General features: G+C 31.1%; 2 protein-coding genes across 2 annotated transcripts in view; one reads left to right on the top strand and one right to left on the bottom strand.

Annotated features, from left to right (window-relative positions):
• The window catches only part of LOC145292028 (universal stress protein in QAH/OAS sulfhydrylase 3'region-like), a 47,252-nt gene that overhangs the window by 15,042 nt on the left and 15,090 nt on the right, over positions 1 to 17,120 (bottom strand). The window contains exon 2 of the mRNA XM_080138049.1: positions 2,777 to 2,857. Within this exon, the coding sequence (XP_079994175.1) occupies positions 2,777 to 2,857 (81 nt within the window). The remainder of the gene's footprint in view (positions 1 to 2,776; positions 2,858 to 17,120) is intronic.
• Positions 15,356 to 17,120, top strand: part of LOC145292027 (succinyl-CoA:glutarate CoA-transferase-like) — a 144,401-nt gene continuing 142,636 nt past the window's right edge. The window contains exon 1 of the mRNA XM_080138048.1: positions 15,356 to 15,404. The gene's annotated coding sequence lies outside the window, so the exon portion shown is untranslated. The remainder of the gene's footprint in view (positions 15,405 to 17,120) is intronic.

The raw sequence follows: 17,120 nt of genomic DNA on the forward strand, positions 1-17,120 counted from the left end.
TAAGGCTCATTGTAGTTGCCATGCATGATGTTAAAGATGAGGATGAAGCTTGGATACTATATTCCCAAACAGATCAAACCAAAGATATGTATAATGGCATGAAGATGTCAGATTTCATGGTAGCAAAAGAATGGTAGATATGAAAAAGCAGATGTGAGATAATAAAGTTTTGCATTGTTTCTCTAACAAATAGTGGGGCATCTTGACCAGACCATCAATCATCTTTGTAGATTTTGGAAAAAGACCTCAGCAAAAATTCTGTATTGTTAACTAGCTTCATCCACAGCCTTCCATTTAACAATTTAGTTATTCAAATGACTAGAATTAAATATAGATGAAGAAACTCTTTGGATCGTTTTGCAATCCTCATCTCATACTTCCAGCTTCTCTTCCATTCAACGTGATACACTGCTTTGAACATCTTTAAAGAACCAGTTTTGAAATTTTTTCCAAGCTATGTCACACAGCACTCATTCTTGCTCCACTCTTCCGGTAAGGTTTTCACTTCTGGCTCTTTGGTTCACCCAGTTAGCTCTATCATGATATGTCTGAATTTTCACCAGAGATCATCTACTGAATCCATCATCATGAGTGATGTCCAGTTACAGATGTTTGCACAGTGAATATGGCTTGAAAGTTGGTAACTGAGTAGACACTTTGTTTCCAATTTGGAGTAGAAAAAGACATATGCAAAACCACATGCTCACCTTTTCCTAGTGACACCACAACATGAAGTTCAGATACTGATCTGAGGTATCAGGTGAACACAAGATCTAGGGTAGAGGATTACAGACCACCTCAAAATCTAGTTAGTGTGAAAATGCATTAGCAGAGGAAACAATCTTCTACTGCTTCCAGAAGTGTTTCATAAAATTGTCTAAACGAACGATTGAGGACATCCAATTAAAATTACCTAAAATGAGATAATCCTGAGGCATTGAAATTATCTAGAATAAGATAATCTTACCATTTTCATCAGAAATAACTGCTTAGGAAGAATGTCTTTCCATCATGACAGCATACAAAACATCAATACAAAGGTTGAAAATTCACAGTTGGTTGAGCAAACAAAATTAGCAAAAAGAGGTCTTAAGAGATGATCTGGCATAATAGCAACGCACCTCCACCCCTTCTGTTCAGTCTATCACATCACAAGATGGAGTAGACATTCAGATGAATTTCTTTCTTCATAAACTTCTGGGCTTAGCCATGTTTCTTTGACCACAATATCGGAAATGTCCTGTGTTATAGCTGATTACAATATCAGAAGTGTCCTGTGTTATAGCTGATTACAATATCAGAAGTGTCCTGTGTTATAGCTGACTGTAATTCACTAAAATCAAATACTATTCTGTAGAGAAAAAACATTTCTGTAAAAAACAGTCAGAGCGTACTGAACTGATTTGAATAGTAATAGTATATGATCAATTTTTCCACATTTTCAAAATGTCCACAACCATAACTGACATTTAGTTGGACAGATTTTTTTCTTATTTGTTTTTCAAAATTTCTTTTGCCTTTCTCATCTCTATCTTGAAATATTTCATGCATTAAATTTTTTCTTTATCTTCAAATTTTTGTGTGTTTTTCCTAACGTTTTCTATTCTATTTCTTGTTTTCTGTTTCTTGAAATATGATGTCTTGTTTCTTGTTTTCTGTTTCTTGAAATATGATATCTTGTTTCTTGTTTTCTGTTTCTTGAAATATGATATCTTGTTTCTTGTTTTCTGTTTCTTGAAATATGATATCTGCAGCTTCCTTTAAAAGGGTCTCTTATTTATGTATTTCTCATATTTCACAATTTTTGAAACCATAAACCAAATTTTTGTTCAACTGTTCACTCAGGACCATTTCATTGAAATACATCTTCATAATCTTCCTAAGAGGGAAAGATAAAAATTACATTTGAATTCATAAATGTAATTTGAGATAGAATCTTGAGTAACTAAAATCTTATTATTCATTTTTATTAAAACATTTTGAATATCTCATTATGTTGTTTGTTCTGGTATTCCTGTTTTTGATGCTGCTGTTTCCAATGTATTTCATGCATTTGTTTCGTGCTTTACTGTAATAGTTACAAATTGTAAATGTTTTTAATTTCTTCTTACTCACTGAATTTGTTTTTCAAGTAAAAACAAAAAAACAAAAGCAAATAAAAACCTATACTCTGATGTATTTCTTCATTAAGCCTTAAATCCTCGTGTTGTAAAGGAGTTTATCAAAACATCAGAAAAATCCAGACTGGTTAAGAACAAGGCTTATTAGTTTTTGCTCTGGAAAACATAACTAGAAAAAAATAATAGCAAAAAGAGTTTAGTTTACTGTTGTCAATAAAACACCTTTTAGCAGTAGTAGTAATAGTAGTAAAAAATGCTCAGTGTTAAAGCAGACTTGAACCCTACTATCCACTTCAGAAATAGAATGCTCATATACACAAACGTCATTGCAAGGCCAATGCCAATGTTGAGAATTGGGGCCTAGAAGCAGTCATGCAGGACTGAGATATCTGCTATAAGCATTTGAACTCAATCATGTCGACTACAGTCGTAAGATAATGATGACGAGTAGTATTAGTACTACTACTGCTACACAAAACACATTACATATCCTCTTTTTAATTTTGTAAGAGATTCATAATCTGACATTTCTAATTATTTATAACCATTTCTGTCAATTTGGTAAAATATTTATAACTTGAAACCTTAGAATCATTCTGTTCAATTTGGTAAGAGATTCATGCCATGACATTTGAATAAATGTTGTAAAATCTTACGTGAGTTGATCGCTTCTGTATATTCCGGTGCATGAACAAAAATGATTCTGTCATTTTTCTTGTAGACATTATCCAAGTAATCTGCAAAAATATAAAATCTGATATTAAATACAATACAAGAATATGGACATACTGTTATGGACATGAGTTAATTACATTATTATTATTGCTAGTATATCACTACTCCTCCTAAAAAAAAAGGAAGGTAATTCATGGGAAAGTAGTATGATAACCATAAAACAAATATTACATTCTACCCAAGGTAAAAAAAAAGTGCCAAGGATGATAGTGTCATGACAACAGAACATGTACTACAGTACTTCCTCACCCAAAAAGAGGTAATGCCTGGGAGTATGGTATCATGACAACAGAATGGATACTAAACTAGCCCTACCCTTGAATTGAGCATCAAGAGATAGTAATAGTTAAGTAAACAGAAGTAATAATATAGTTTTGCCTTCAAACAGGCATATTAATCGATTAACATTTTTCATTACATTATGCAAAAATTATTGCATAATATTAGAAAAGTTTTAGTTTTTGTTGCCTGTGCAAACAGTCACTTGTAAAACATTGTTTATATTTTATTTACATTGTTTTTTGGCAATCATCCACTGCTTCAGCCTATTTTAAGTTTATTGTTAATTATAGTGACACATACTATTTATATATGATTTTTTTGTTTTTTTTTACATTTAGACATTTATTTGTAACTTAATCACGACTCGTATCTCGCATGACATAATTACATGGTGCGTGATATTAACATGTTTATAAACTATTGCGATTACATTTTCTTTTATCCTTTTGTGTTATTTTATTCAATCTTGAATCCACAGCTGTACTAGGGTCGATATTTATTGCACCACCATGGAAAAATGTGATACAAAGTCAGAAGGTAATGATTGAAAAGCCAGCGCACAAAAGACTTATCTTTGGCTCACAAAAATGCTGGAGCAACCCTATGGGTATTCCCTATTAGGTACACCTCAAGCTATTAGCAATAAACTAACCATTTCTCAAAGAGAGAAGCTAACACCTAGGAGGATGAACATCATAGAACTGCACAACCTCAGCTTAATGCAAGCAAAAATGGCAGAAATTAAAAAAATGGCACAAGCTTAAAAATTGCGCAAATTCTATTGACTGTATAAACCACATCAGAATTCAGGTCAGGTCGACCTTCTGGTTGAGGTCGACTGATAACATGTGAACAATCTAGCATATCCGTTGCTCTCTACTGATTATTGACGTTTTACACCACATGAATTGATGAAAACATCTTCTTTCTATTCATAATTAACTATGTTTTATGTTCTTGCAACTTAATTAATAAAAATTATGAATATGAGTATTGCTAAGATTAGTCCAAAATAAATTGATGTAAAAAAAATTTATAAAACTCACCACCTCAAAATTGCGTCCTTTAAATATTCCGCGTTTTAAAAAAAATAGGTTCTGCTGAACAGAAATTAGTGAAAATTTTTATATTTTTTGCTTTATAAGAAAACTGATCTGCTTAGAAAGAAATTGAATTGCCAAATATCACAGTTGAGAATGGAATTGAATCTGCATGAAAAATCTGTTTCTCTTAGATTCAAATAGAATCCATTATGACAAATACTAAAATCTTAAATGTTACCGCAGAAACTTACAATGAGCAATTAACTTGATTGAAAGACACGAGAACAAAGAACAGATTTTGGCAAGACAAAATTTTGAAAATTGATTTAATCTAACAGATGTTTATGTGGCATTTCAAGTTGAGAGACTGAATAGTTTCATTAGAATTAAAAAAAAAAAACTTCTACAGAATTTTATTGAGGCCTTATTTAAGCATCATCATTAGTTTTCTTCATTTTATTATATATCAACATTGCTTTATGCCAATTTTGGTTCAATTCTTAGTTGTGAAGCCTATAAGTTTTGTTCTGTTTTTTGTTGTCACATGCATTATTACTGGTCGGATTATCCGCTGGCAAAATGAGATGATCTTCCATATAGTCTGAATGTGCCCAAATTTTCCGTACTTCTTGTGATCAAATTACGCATCTGGCAACAGCTGTGTTCCATTGCAATAGTCACTAATATTCTGTTTCATTTTCCAATATTCTACAATTTGTCTGCATGTTCAAAATGCAGTTGTTGCCACAGTTCCCAGTCGGTTATGTTCTCAACTCAGTTATGTCTATTTTTATGTTCATTTTAAGTTAGCTTGTACTACATTCACTTATTATGTAGTTTACCATTTTGCTTCTAAAGAGTTAGCTCTTTTATAGAAGAATTTTCACTCAAGACAATTAACTTCACATTGGTTATCCAACCACTGATTGCTTCTTATTTTTCTATTTTATGCAGTATTGGTCATCCAATCAAAACCTTTGCCTTATGCATGTTAGAGGTGCATTAAATCAAGTCACGATATGAGGGATTGGTCTGTTAAAGACACAATTTTTAAATTTGACAGCTAGTCTAATTATCCAATGTGGAGACAATGCACTCAATGACCTTTTAAATTGTAAACCCACATTTGGTTACTTATGACACGTCAAAAACATAATTATTTTAAACAATCTAGACATCACAATTAGTCATAAGCTTTTAAACTATAAATGCAAATGACTTTAAAAATTATTTTGGTAAATCCATTAAAATTTTACAAGTATAAGCTTTTGTGTATTCCTTATGTATGAACAGCTTAACTTTTACAGTTGTATAAAAATACTTAAACTTGTCAGTTCTCAGTGATAACACTGAAAATAATGTTTCTACATTATTCAGCTATAATATTTTTTAACTTTTCTTTAATTTGTTTTCATAATTACAATCAATTGTAATTAACCAACTAATATCACAAGTTGACATCAATCATCAAAATTATTAATAAACTTTTTAGCAACATTAAAATATTTCATATTGTCACAACACATTTGTAATTCTCATAAATAGTTTTGGACTCTATAAGTCTCTTTAGTATAAGCAGTAATAGTAGTTGTTACTATTTCTATTTCCCTTGATGAGACACCTTGAACTTATAGGTTGCTTCATGACAAATTAAATTCAATTTTGTTGAATTATTAGAAAGAGTTACACACACACACACACACACACACACACACACAACATGCTCACTACTAGCTACTAGCAAAAATACGCACAGTGTTGCATATAGATTTGCTAGTAGGAAATTATTCTCAATATTCAAAAAAGAAAAATGTGAGAAAGTATGTTGAAATATCTTTGAGAACTGTGACATAGTTTTGGTTACAGACGTGCTAAAGACACCCAAGTTCTATTATAGGTTTATAAAAAACGATGTTCAACAAATAAAAGAGGTTGATCATTTAAATTTCAAACAAATTGTAAATACTTTGCACCTCTTTTAAAATGCTCCTAATAAATGGACACAAATAAACATGGTCAAACTGTGCAATGGAATTGATTTCATAAAAGCCAACTTTGTGAGAAGATAAATGATTGACACAAATTTTAGATCATTAATGAGTAATCACAAGCCACTCGGGAAATCGTCAATATAAATAGTTTGCTTTCGACATTTCGATATTTGGCAAACATTGATGATTAGAGATGATCAGTAAATGCAGCAGCAAAAGCAACAGCATTATTATTTCAGAAGATATTTGCCACATCATTTTTATAGGATTTGAAACTTTGCTAAAAAATTAGCAAAATGTGTTAAATGATCATTTAAAAAAAAAAAAAAATTAAAAATATCCACAGACACTAAAAGATGTGAGAATCAGCTACGAAATATGATCCCATCAAACTTCCTGACCTGTGTAGAAGATAATCCATTTTCAATGACTCAACTTCCTCTTTCCCTCACCCCCTTTACTCCCACCCATTTACCAACCCAAAATCAAGATTTGAGGATATTTTTGGCAACATTAAAAATAAATAAGAAATTGCCAGTGAAGACTAGAAAGTAGGAATATTGATTCTGATTTTTGTTGGCAGAATTTTATGATCCTCACATTAGAAAAGAAAGATTTTAAATAATGCTCTGATCATGTATGACTGAAGAAAGAATCTAGGGTGCAACAAATCAATGCAAAATCAAAATTAACAAAAATGTTCAGAAGAAAAAAATCTCAGTTTTATAACTGTTTTTTACCAAAACGTTTACGATCGAAAAACTACTTTTACAACTTAACTGCATGAAATTTATTTATTAACTTGCTGTACCTACCTGGCGTTATTATAGGATTTAATGAAGGCATTTTAGTCTGCACATTTTAAACTTATACAGAAAAGAAATAAAATGTTAATTATAAGGTAGTCAACTATTATATTTTTAAACCTAAAATATGAGTTATCATCCATGCTGATTTTTATTTTTAGGTTATTCAAAAATGTTTATTATTGCCAGTTGTCTTGACCACACTAATTTAATTTTAATATAAATTGCTGTGAAGTATATTATTATATTATTAATAACATGATGCAATAATAACAAATAAAAATTGGAAGTAATGTTCGATTTGTCAACTTAAATACGCTTTGAATCTGATTATGAAAATTTGACACATTAACTTTATATGTTAGACTTATTATTAATATTGTGCTTTTTAGTATTGAAGTTCTTACTATTTTTATTTTTAGTATTTCAACTTTTTGGAAATCTTTGTTTCTTTTTCAATCAGATTTTTTTAATATGAACATATTAAAGCAAAGAAGAAACTTTTGTACAAATTATTATTTTGAAGATTTGAACATCAATCAAAAAGGAATTCATTCAGTTTATTTTTAAAATGATTTACATTAAATTTACTATTTGAACCTGATCAGACAATTTTTTCCAAAAATATATTACTCTATCAGAAAAAAAAAATATTGACAAAATAGATTTACTTTTTAAATTTTTCTTGTCAATAATTTTCTCATGCAATAAAAGTGTGCTCCATATTTATAAATCTCATTAATAAAATAAGTCATTTATCATTCTTCTTTCTAATAAAACTTAGATTGCAATGTATTTTTATTGAGATTTTTTGCTCCTTTAATCATCTTTCAATTCGAATATCATTTCTGATGTCTAACTATTGGTACCTAGCATCAAGCACTTTATTTTAAATGAGGTCTTATTCTAAATATTCTGAAACATTTACTCTCTCCAAATCATTTTCATCATCCAATCAATCAGAAGAAAATTTATGAGATCTAAATTTATCATTAACAGTAATGAAACAGTAAGTGGCATGACAAGTGACATTTTTTCAGTTACTATTTCAATTTTTCTATCATTTAATTCGTATTCATATTTATATTTTCACACTTCTAATAATATTACAAGTGTGAAGATTTACATACGTAATACTTTTTTTAAAATCAAATTTCAATTCCATCTATTTCCCAGATATGGCACACTCTCGAGATTTGTTTGTGATATTTAACATCTTCTAGTAAATATTGCCACTATTGACTTTACACTATCAAATAAATCATTTATATGTATGAACAATGATATTAATCAAATACAATTAAGATACAGAGGAATTATTATTAACTGACATTCTCTGATAAAGAAAGTTTCCCAATATTTATTATGATTTTTTTTTTAAATACCTCATTTTTTTTTTTTACCTAGTCGAAATGAATCGCTTCTGCCTTGACCAAACCCCTTAGGACTGACTTTTACTCCAAGCCTATAATGAACAACATATATCAAGTCTGTTGTGAAGATGGAAAACTGGTTGAATCATTCTACTACTCTGGAATGTCCTCAACTTCAAGTGCAATCTGCTACACATGAGTCGCATAAATCCTTAGGCAGTGCACAGAGCACTCTTTCCTGCCGTGATAAAATACAAAATCAATTTCGAAATCTAGTGGAGACGACCTTTTTTCCCCACTGCCTCATTCTCACAGAAATGAAGTTGCTAGCCTCTTTCTATTCTATCGTTATTGCCATGAAAAGTGCTTCACTCAACTCCGAGCATTCATTTCTCAATACATTCATATTGCTATCATAATGCCAAAAGACTTTTCTTTCCTTGTTCATGTGCTTAATGTCAGGCAGAATTTCCATGGACAAAGTTTCTTGCCTATGAGACTTCTTCTCTGCTGATCACAATTTGGTCGCTTTCAAATCAAATTATTGTAACAAATCAAATGGGGTTCATACTATTGATCTATGTTAGTACTCCCATAGTATTCCTCATCCCCAAACGGCTCTTGGCCTTGATAAATAGTGATCCAATAGTAAAAAAATAACAAAAATCATAAATTATAATGTGACATGAAAAGTTTTGCTAAAGTATACATACAAAATATGTGCTACTCGCAATAGTAAGCATTCATTTATTGCATAAATACTTATCAAAAAGATTCGATAAAGTTAATTTTCCATTAAAAAAATCCACATTGTTTACAGTTTATAAGATTTTTTATAAAAACAAGAATGTGATTTCTAATTAATTTTTCAAAACCTTGACATAAAATACATGCGGGAGAAACTCATCTCTGATTACCAAGTACATGAATAAAACCATTTTTAGAATTACAACTGTCTTTTATAGGTTTCATCACTTATACGTTTATTAAATAATTTTAAAACAGTATTGATAAAATTTAATTTGTAGATAAAACATTCATTATTTAGGATGCATTTTATCAGGTCCAATACATTTACTAAGATCTCAAACAGACGATAGCATTCTTATATGCATACAGTTATTAACATTCTTTGTAGTAGTTTTCAAGTAGTAGACAAACTTCTTCCAAATTCGTTATTTTTTAAATTCCAACCTTTATTTTCTTTTCGTGTTAATCTATTAATGTCCTCAGAAATTTTTTTGGAATAAATCACAATGTCTACAAAATATCATTTCATTTACATTCAAGTGTTTTAATATTAGCACCCCCCCCCCCCATACATCTGCACACTACGTTTTTCAAAACTATATTCCATCAATATTATCTCTTTAGACTACAATTTGCACTCTATTAAAAACGGACTAGTTTTCTTGGTTGTATAATCAACACCGGGTTAAATTCTACTTCGATTACGGTATTTACTTCCCTCTCACTATCGGGAAAGTGTGATACAAGGCCAGAAAGTGGGAATAAAATGCCAGAGCATAAGAGATGGTGTATTTTGACTCACAAATTGCTTGAGCAGCCACATCGATATTCTGTGGTAAAAGCGCCTTGGGCACTTAGCAATAAACTAATATAATAATTCCTTCTCAAAACAAGAAAGTAAAACCTGGGAGAGTGGATCTTGTAGAGCTACCCAATATCTCAACTCAACAACACAAGGGAGTTGATGCCACAACAACCCACATGTTGACTTAATTGTTGATGTATTCTCGGCAATCGTATGGCATACCCAGAAAACATATTGGAATTTACTCAAAGGAACTAATGATGACCTCTTTCATAATATTTGCTTTATTTGAGAAAAAACTTGATCTCATATTAATAGCGATTTGTAATATGTTTCACGTTAATTTACACTCAGTTTTCTTTTCATCTATAAATGCAACTACTGAGTTGTACATCTTTCTACTGAAAGCATTTGACATTACGAAACGTTCATGAATCCAATTTGTATTTAATAAATTAAAATCATTAATCAATGATGGCATTTTCATGTTAATCTGATGTAAAATGTACTTTATTTGTTCTAACAGCAAGAACATTCTTTATCTTTGCTAAATATTGAAAAGTTGGGAATACACTTGTTTATCTCTTCTAAAAATCTTTTGAAAAAACTTGTTCATCCCAAACAAGGCAAATTGCAACTGAAGTGTAAGTGGTAGGTGCTGGATTTATATGGAGATAGCCTTGGTGGAAAAGTGAACAACAAAATGTTTATTTATATGAGATTTAAAATTCTGCATTTTAGTATGGCTGGTGAAGCAGGGAGCAGGGAGGAAATTTCAAAAACAATCTGAGAAAAAAAGCTATTAGAGTAGGACATTTTTCAGCTTCAGTAGGGTGCAAATTTTCTGCTCGTCAGACGGATTAAGTGTATTTACGTTGAGGGAGTACAAGTGCAATAAGGCTAGCAGAGCACATACTGTGAAAGTATTTGTAAAACAAACACAGAGGTGCAACGCTGTGGCGATGCAACAGGGGATGGAGCTTGGCAGACAGTGTGAGACCTATTAGGTTAAAAATTCTTTTTTTTTTACAAATTGTCCATAAGGAAGAGACCTCATCAGGATTAGTGCATCAATCTAAATGAGGTAACAATACGCCATGCATGGGCAATTGATGGCTTTAACAGTTTTCTAGCTCAGAAAAGAGAGCCTACTTTTTTTGTGACAGACTTGGCAGCATTTTCTGTGTCTTGGCAGCATATTCCTATTCATGTTGTTTAAGAGAGTTTAGACATTGAACACTCAGGGTAGTATTGGTCATGACAATCAGTGGTTGGAACGATTTCTTATAGTTGTTTAAGCTTTGTCTTGGATTAAATGTGACCATCCATTTTAGACCACATTCTACTACATTTTTTCAAGGATTCAGCTATTGCCTAACGTCTTTAAGCATTTAATTTTTTGTAGATAAGTGTGTCTCTGTAGATACATATTTTATTATTTTTGGAGCATGATCACAAAATATTATTATGGCATTTATTTTGTTTTTTCTACTGAGTTGTGTGTGTGTGTGTGTGTGTGTGTGTGTGTGTGTGTGTGTGTGTGTGTGTGTGTGTGTGTGTGTGTGTGTGTGTGTGCGTGCATGCATGCATGTGTGTGTGCGTGCGTGTGTGTGAGGTGACAGACTGATCATGATGTCAACCGGTTCTGACTGATGGCAAATTGGTTGCTGATGATAAAACAAAGTGCAATAGAGAAACAAATACAAACAATTGCTTTAGTGATAAAAAGAATAAGTTGTGCATGAAAAGAAATGAAACTAAAGACGTTGTAGACAAAATTAATTTTAATGGGGAATTTTGTGTTTTCAGTAAGAGTGTTCATTTTAAGTTAAGGCTAACAAATGGTAATCTTTGTCCAGCCAGTGTATTAGTCCAGGAACCAGAGAGCTAAGAAAGGGTCTATGAATCTCTTTAAAAATTATAAATATATCTGCACCATTTGTCTCAATTTTTTTTAATTCGAACTTAATAAAATATAATTACTTTCTCTTCCCAAACCTATACAAAATAAAAATACAATAAACAATCACTCAGGAGTGGCTGGCCAACACCTTTTCATAACAATAATATAAAGCTATTTATATGGGATTGTAATCATGAAATAAAAAGGTCCCCACAGACTCTTCAACATCAAAAACGAAAATGGAAAGAACAAACAATTGCCAACAAGAGTAACTGCTTTAAAAATGAACAAAAAATGTATTTTTATTATAAATCACGCATGGGTGTGGTTGTGTTTGTTCATGCTAGAAGGTAAATCAGTGTGAAAGTTGTTTGTTTTTTTAATAAAATAAAAAATAATTCAGAAAGTAATTGCAAAATATGTATATTTTTTATGTTCTGCTTCTAATAACATATATTGTTTTGTTACTGGAACATGTTTTTTTTTTACCATTTCTTAAAAACTCATTTATCATTCTTTAAAAAAAATTGTTTGAGCCTTTTCACTGATTTGACTGGACTATTAACGTTAACATTGAAAGTTTCATTCAAAATAGGTGTTGGAGTTATCTAAATGAATAAATGCAAAAGTTTAGTTATACTGCTTGTGTGTGTGTGTGTGTGTGTGTGTGTGTGTGTGTGTGTGTGTGTGTGCATGCGCTTGTGTGTGTGTTATTTCAGTAATAAAATGAACTAATTTGCATATTGCTGCGCCAAAAATATTCATAAATTATTGTTTTCTTTTGAATTCAATCCTTTTCTTTACTATAATATAACAAATAGTTCTGTTTAAGAATCCTTTTTTATTTCATAGACTTAGAGCAAATCAATAGAATTAAGAAATGCCAATGATGATGGGTTCTCCTTTTTGGTTATGATAGGAGGACAGTTGATTATATGCCACTATTGTATCCCTTTCTGGCATATTTTTTTGAGGAATTGACTTATTGAATTCTTCTTTATTTTCTTTACGATCATATGAAATAAATTTGTATTAAAATTACCAAAATAATTATGTTTATCTTTCTATATGGACAACAATGAAATGTTTATAATTTACAGTTTTGTTTTTAGTATTTTAAATAGAAAACTTTGTGAAGGGTTAGTAAGTTGACAATGCCATCAATGGCTGATAACTTCAATTTATCAAATACTAGCGGGGGTACCCGGCGTTGCCCGAGTGTTTGTTTCCGGGACGGGGGGGGGGAGTTTTAAAAAATGTTATGGTAGGTAAGTAGGAAGGATCAAACCCGGAGTCATGAGTAAAAGTAGGAAAATAAAGTGTGAAAAAAAAAAAAAAAAACCATCTGCAACGTTAACAGTTCGGCCACCAAGAAAAGTCCATTCCAGTTGTTTAGGAAAAAAAAAAAAAAAAAAAAAAACGACTACGGTAGGTCGGCGCGAACGTGAAAATATAATGTGAATTGTCCAGCATGCTAACCACTACGCCACAGAGCACTGCAGCTTAGTTTAGTGATTTTAAATAACTTCACATGAAAGAACTACGAAGCCAAACCGGTGTTCTCTTCTCAACTGTTCCTTGTGAACGATCCCCAAACGGTGTTAAGTAGTGGCAGGGGGAGGATGAATTTATTAGAGAGAAAATATTTTACCACTTCCATTGATCTTAACCGATTTTGGCCGTGACTTCTCAGCAGAAAAAGTATAGAAATCTAAGATTATCGAGGAATTTGAGAAATAATAAGCCTATAACACACCTCAGATATTGTTCTGCCGTTTGTGCATATTATATTTGCATGAAATATCTTGATTTTTAATCCTATTAAGGTCAAAATCCAACGGGAAAAAATGAGTTCATTTTATTTATATAGAGATAAATTGAATCAATAATTTAATCCCAGCAATATGCACGAAAATTGTATTTGAAAACAAAAAATCATTCTCCTCATCTTTAGTTATTGTTTCACAATGTTTTAGCCAATTATTTCTCTGGCCTTCGTCAGTAATTGCTGAGTTAGGAGATTCGGAGTTCCTATCCCGTTGTGGTTACTACCTGACAACTAAGAAAGATGAGGATAATAGTCCGCAATAAATAAATTAATAAATAATACTCATCTCAATAATGAATTCCAATTAAATTATATACCATTCGATACGAACCCGACCATGGAAGATCAGATAATAAATAAACGTGGATTTATAAGACCAAAAAATTCAAGTTTTGGGGCCTGTGGCACATTGGATAGAACATTGAATCTCTACGGTTCCAGGTGAGCATTGTCTGAAGTTTTCAATCCTACCCAAAGCCGGCCAGAGGCTTACTTGGCCAAAACGTAATGAGACAATAACAACTATGGAAAGCAATAATTACTGAGAATGCAGTTAGGAGATTTGGAGTTCCTATCCTGTCATGGTTACCACCTGACGAAGGCGAGAGGAATAATTGGCCGAAACATCGTGAAACAATAACTAAAAAAGCTGAGGATAATAGTTCACAATTAATAAATAATACTCAACTCAATAATGAATTCCAATTAAATTATATGTAAAAAAAATCATCCAGCTGTGAATTGAATGGTGGAATCTCATGCGTGTTTAAATCATGTATTGGATGTGTTTCATTCTAAAGTGGTAAAAATCTGTTTCTAGGTTTTAATGGATCAACTTAAATTGAACTATTGCATTTTTATTCGATGCTGATTGATATATACAGAGTATAACTGGGAAGTTGGTTGGCCAGACAACAACCAATCATGGACCAGTGATTGTTGAGCTTGCAGAATGATAAACTGGTCTAGAAATCCAAAATTTCTCTCCTTAAATAGGATTTTAAAGGCTCCCAGCAGCACATACGAAAATTGTGTTGAGACTTCTATAGGTTCTAAAATGTTGTGTGTAAAACTTTATATGAGCAGAATATATGTGGATTGATCATTTGTTTTATGCAAGCATTGTTTGAACATTGTCAACGTAATTGTTAACCACAAATAACAAAAGAAAACGTGAAGAGGATTGTAAATGCGGGAGGTGGGGTTAACCTGAGTCAATCATAATTAGAAATCTACGTTTGCAGTTAGAATGTGTGAATTTGAGAATGAAGTTATAATATGCTTCGGGATGTTCAGCAACATATAAAAATATCAAGCAGTAGATTGTGAGATCAGCAAAACGAAGTAGAACATTTTAATCACAAGTAATGGTATCAAAGATATTGAAGTGCTCACTTGTTGCAACTTGTATTTCTACACTCGAATTAAACTGAACATGTTCATTTTTATTGTTGGACCATTCTTACTGTCTTATTTACTTAAATAAACTTTTAAAAGTCTTCAGCTATTTCAGTCACTTGTTTGAACTTGACGGCAGAGTGTTTCAATGCCTTAAAAGTTATTTCTTGTTTTTTTTTTTTTTATGGAAATTTCCCCTGATGTAAAGCCCCCCCCCCCCCCGTCCCCAAAAGCAAATATTACAAGGTAAAAAAAAATTAGCCAACAATAAGTGTTGATAGATTCCAACTCAGAAAACAGAAATTCCTTTCATTTCGCTAATGGAATGTGAGGAGTAAAAGAGAAAATAAAAGGAAGTAAGAGTTACGAGGTTGGTGAGAATAAACTCAAGCTTCATTTTCTATTTTGTGTCAATTTGTAAACAAGTATTTTTTTTGTTTGTCAACCATGTTTTTTCATTCACCACTCTTTTAATGAATTTAGCAAAACAATCATTTTGGGCCATTTTTTCCATTTTCAACATTCTTATAAATTTGTAAATTGCCAGTGTACATCTTGATACATTTCAAAAGATGCAAGTATTATCTATATCTTATCCAACAAAGAATCAATGCTACATTCTCTAGAAAAACGAATAAAATTTATTATAATATTTTGTCCATTTCAAATAAATTTAGACATGTGTCTGCTCCAACTCCTAATCGCTTGTGTTTTCTTAGTAAGGTATTAGTCTTATGGTATTAGTCTTAAGGTTTGCAAGACTACTGGTATTACTATTTCGAGTAAATACACAAAATGAAGAGAAATTCCTTCTTTCATATGAACTAAAAATGTTTTAATATTGTAAAAGATGAGTTTTGTGACTTATGCTAGAAACGTAAATAAAAATTGTCAACATATTTTGTCACATGAACTAAACCCAGGCATGTTTAAAAGGTCTCACTTTTGTTCAATAATTCCACTTTTTTTCAAATGTCGCACTTTTATTTATATGTCTCACTTTAGTTCAATTGCCCCATAATTGTTCAATTGTCTCATTTATGTCCAAATGTCTTATTTTTGTTCAAATGTCTCATTTTTTATGTCTCAAAAACAATTGTTCACACATACACACTGCTTACGACAGCAGAACAAAAATTTTTTTAAACCAAATCCGTATTTCATTTATTATTTTTAAAAAATCAATAAACATTAAAATAATACTATGATAAAATTTGTTTTGTTTTCAAACATACAGTAAAAATACTCACTGCATAATCAAACAAAAAACGTTCAACACAAGAAGCAACATAAATATAATGCTATTGAGACATGAATTTAAAGAAACATAGATTTATGTATCTACAAAATAATAATGAAAAAGTTAGGCTCAAACATGATACCCTAAGTAACATTTAATTTATCAATACAGAAATATTTAAAAATAAAATTGTCAAGCAGCTATTAAAGAAACAAATCAAGTTGCATGTAGAGTGTCAAGGAAAATATCAAATTTTGAAGATGAATTCATTTCTATTATTTGATTTTTTGGAAAGATTTTTTTGCTATAAAATTGTTCACATTTTATTATAATGATTGGATGGTTTTATTTGATTCATAGAAATTACCCATACATTCTTTTTGTAATACAATTGATGCTTTCCTATCTAACATAAACAGGATGCCAGAAAGTTAAACGAGTTGAAAGATAAAGTTCCTACATATTTTCAGAATGACTTGGAAAATGCACCATGACAAAAGTAAAGTTGGACTCAAGGAAAATATGATGCCAATTTTTAGATAAAAAATAGATGTGCTGATTTGGAACCAATTAACAAGGAATTGGAATGATGTCTCAAGTCGAATATTCAGACAAAGTGGCATCATCATATTGATACACTAGTTTGGGTTACATCAATGAAGCTAAGCAACGTTTAAGTTGGCCAGTACCAAATGAGTTACCACTCGATAATACCAAGCACTATATAGGGGAGGATGTCAAAACCTCCCCACAAATATAAAATACAGCTTTGAAGATGCGTTTAGCAAATATTTTAGTAAAATATTGCTTATCCACATAGGAATTTACACAATAGAACAACTGCTC

Source organism: Euprymna scolopes, chromosome 13 (genome assembly GCF_053919585.1).
Source record: "Euprymna scolopes isolate OS-2025 chromosome 13, ASM5391958v1, whole genome shotgun sequence".
Classification (NCBI taxonomy): Eukaryota; Metazoa; Mollusca; class Cephalopoda; order Sepiida; family Sepiolidae; genus Euprymna; species Euprymna scolopes.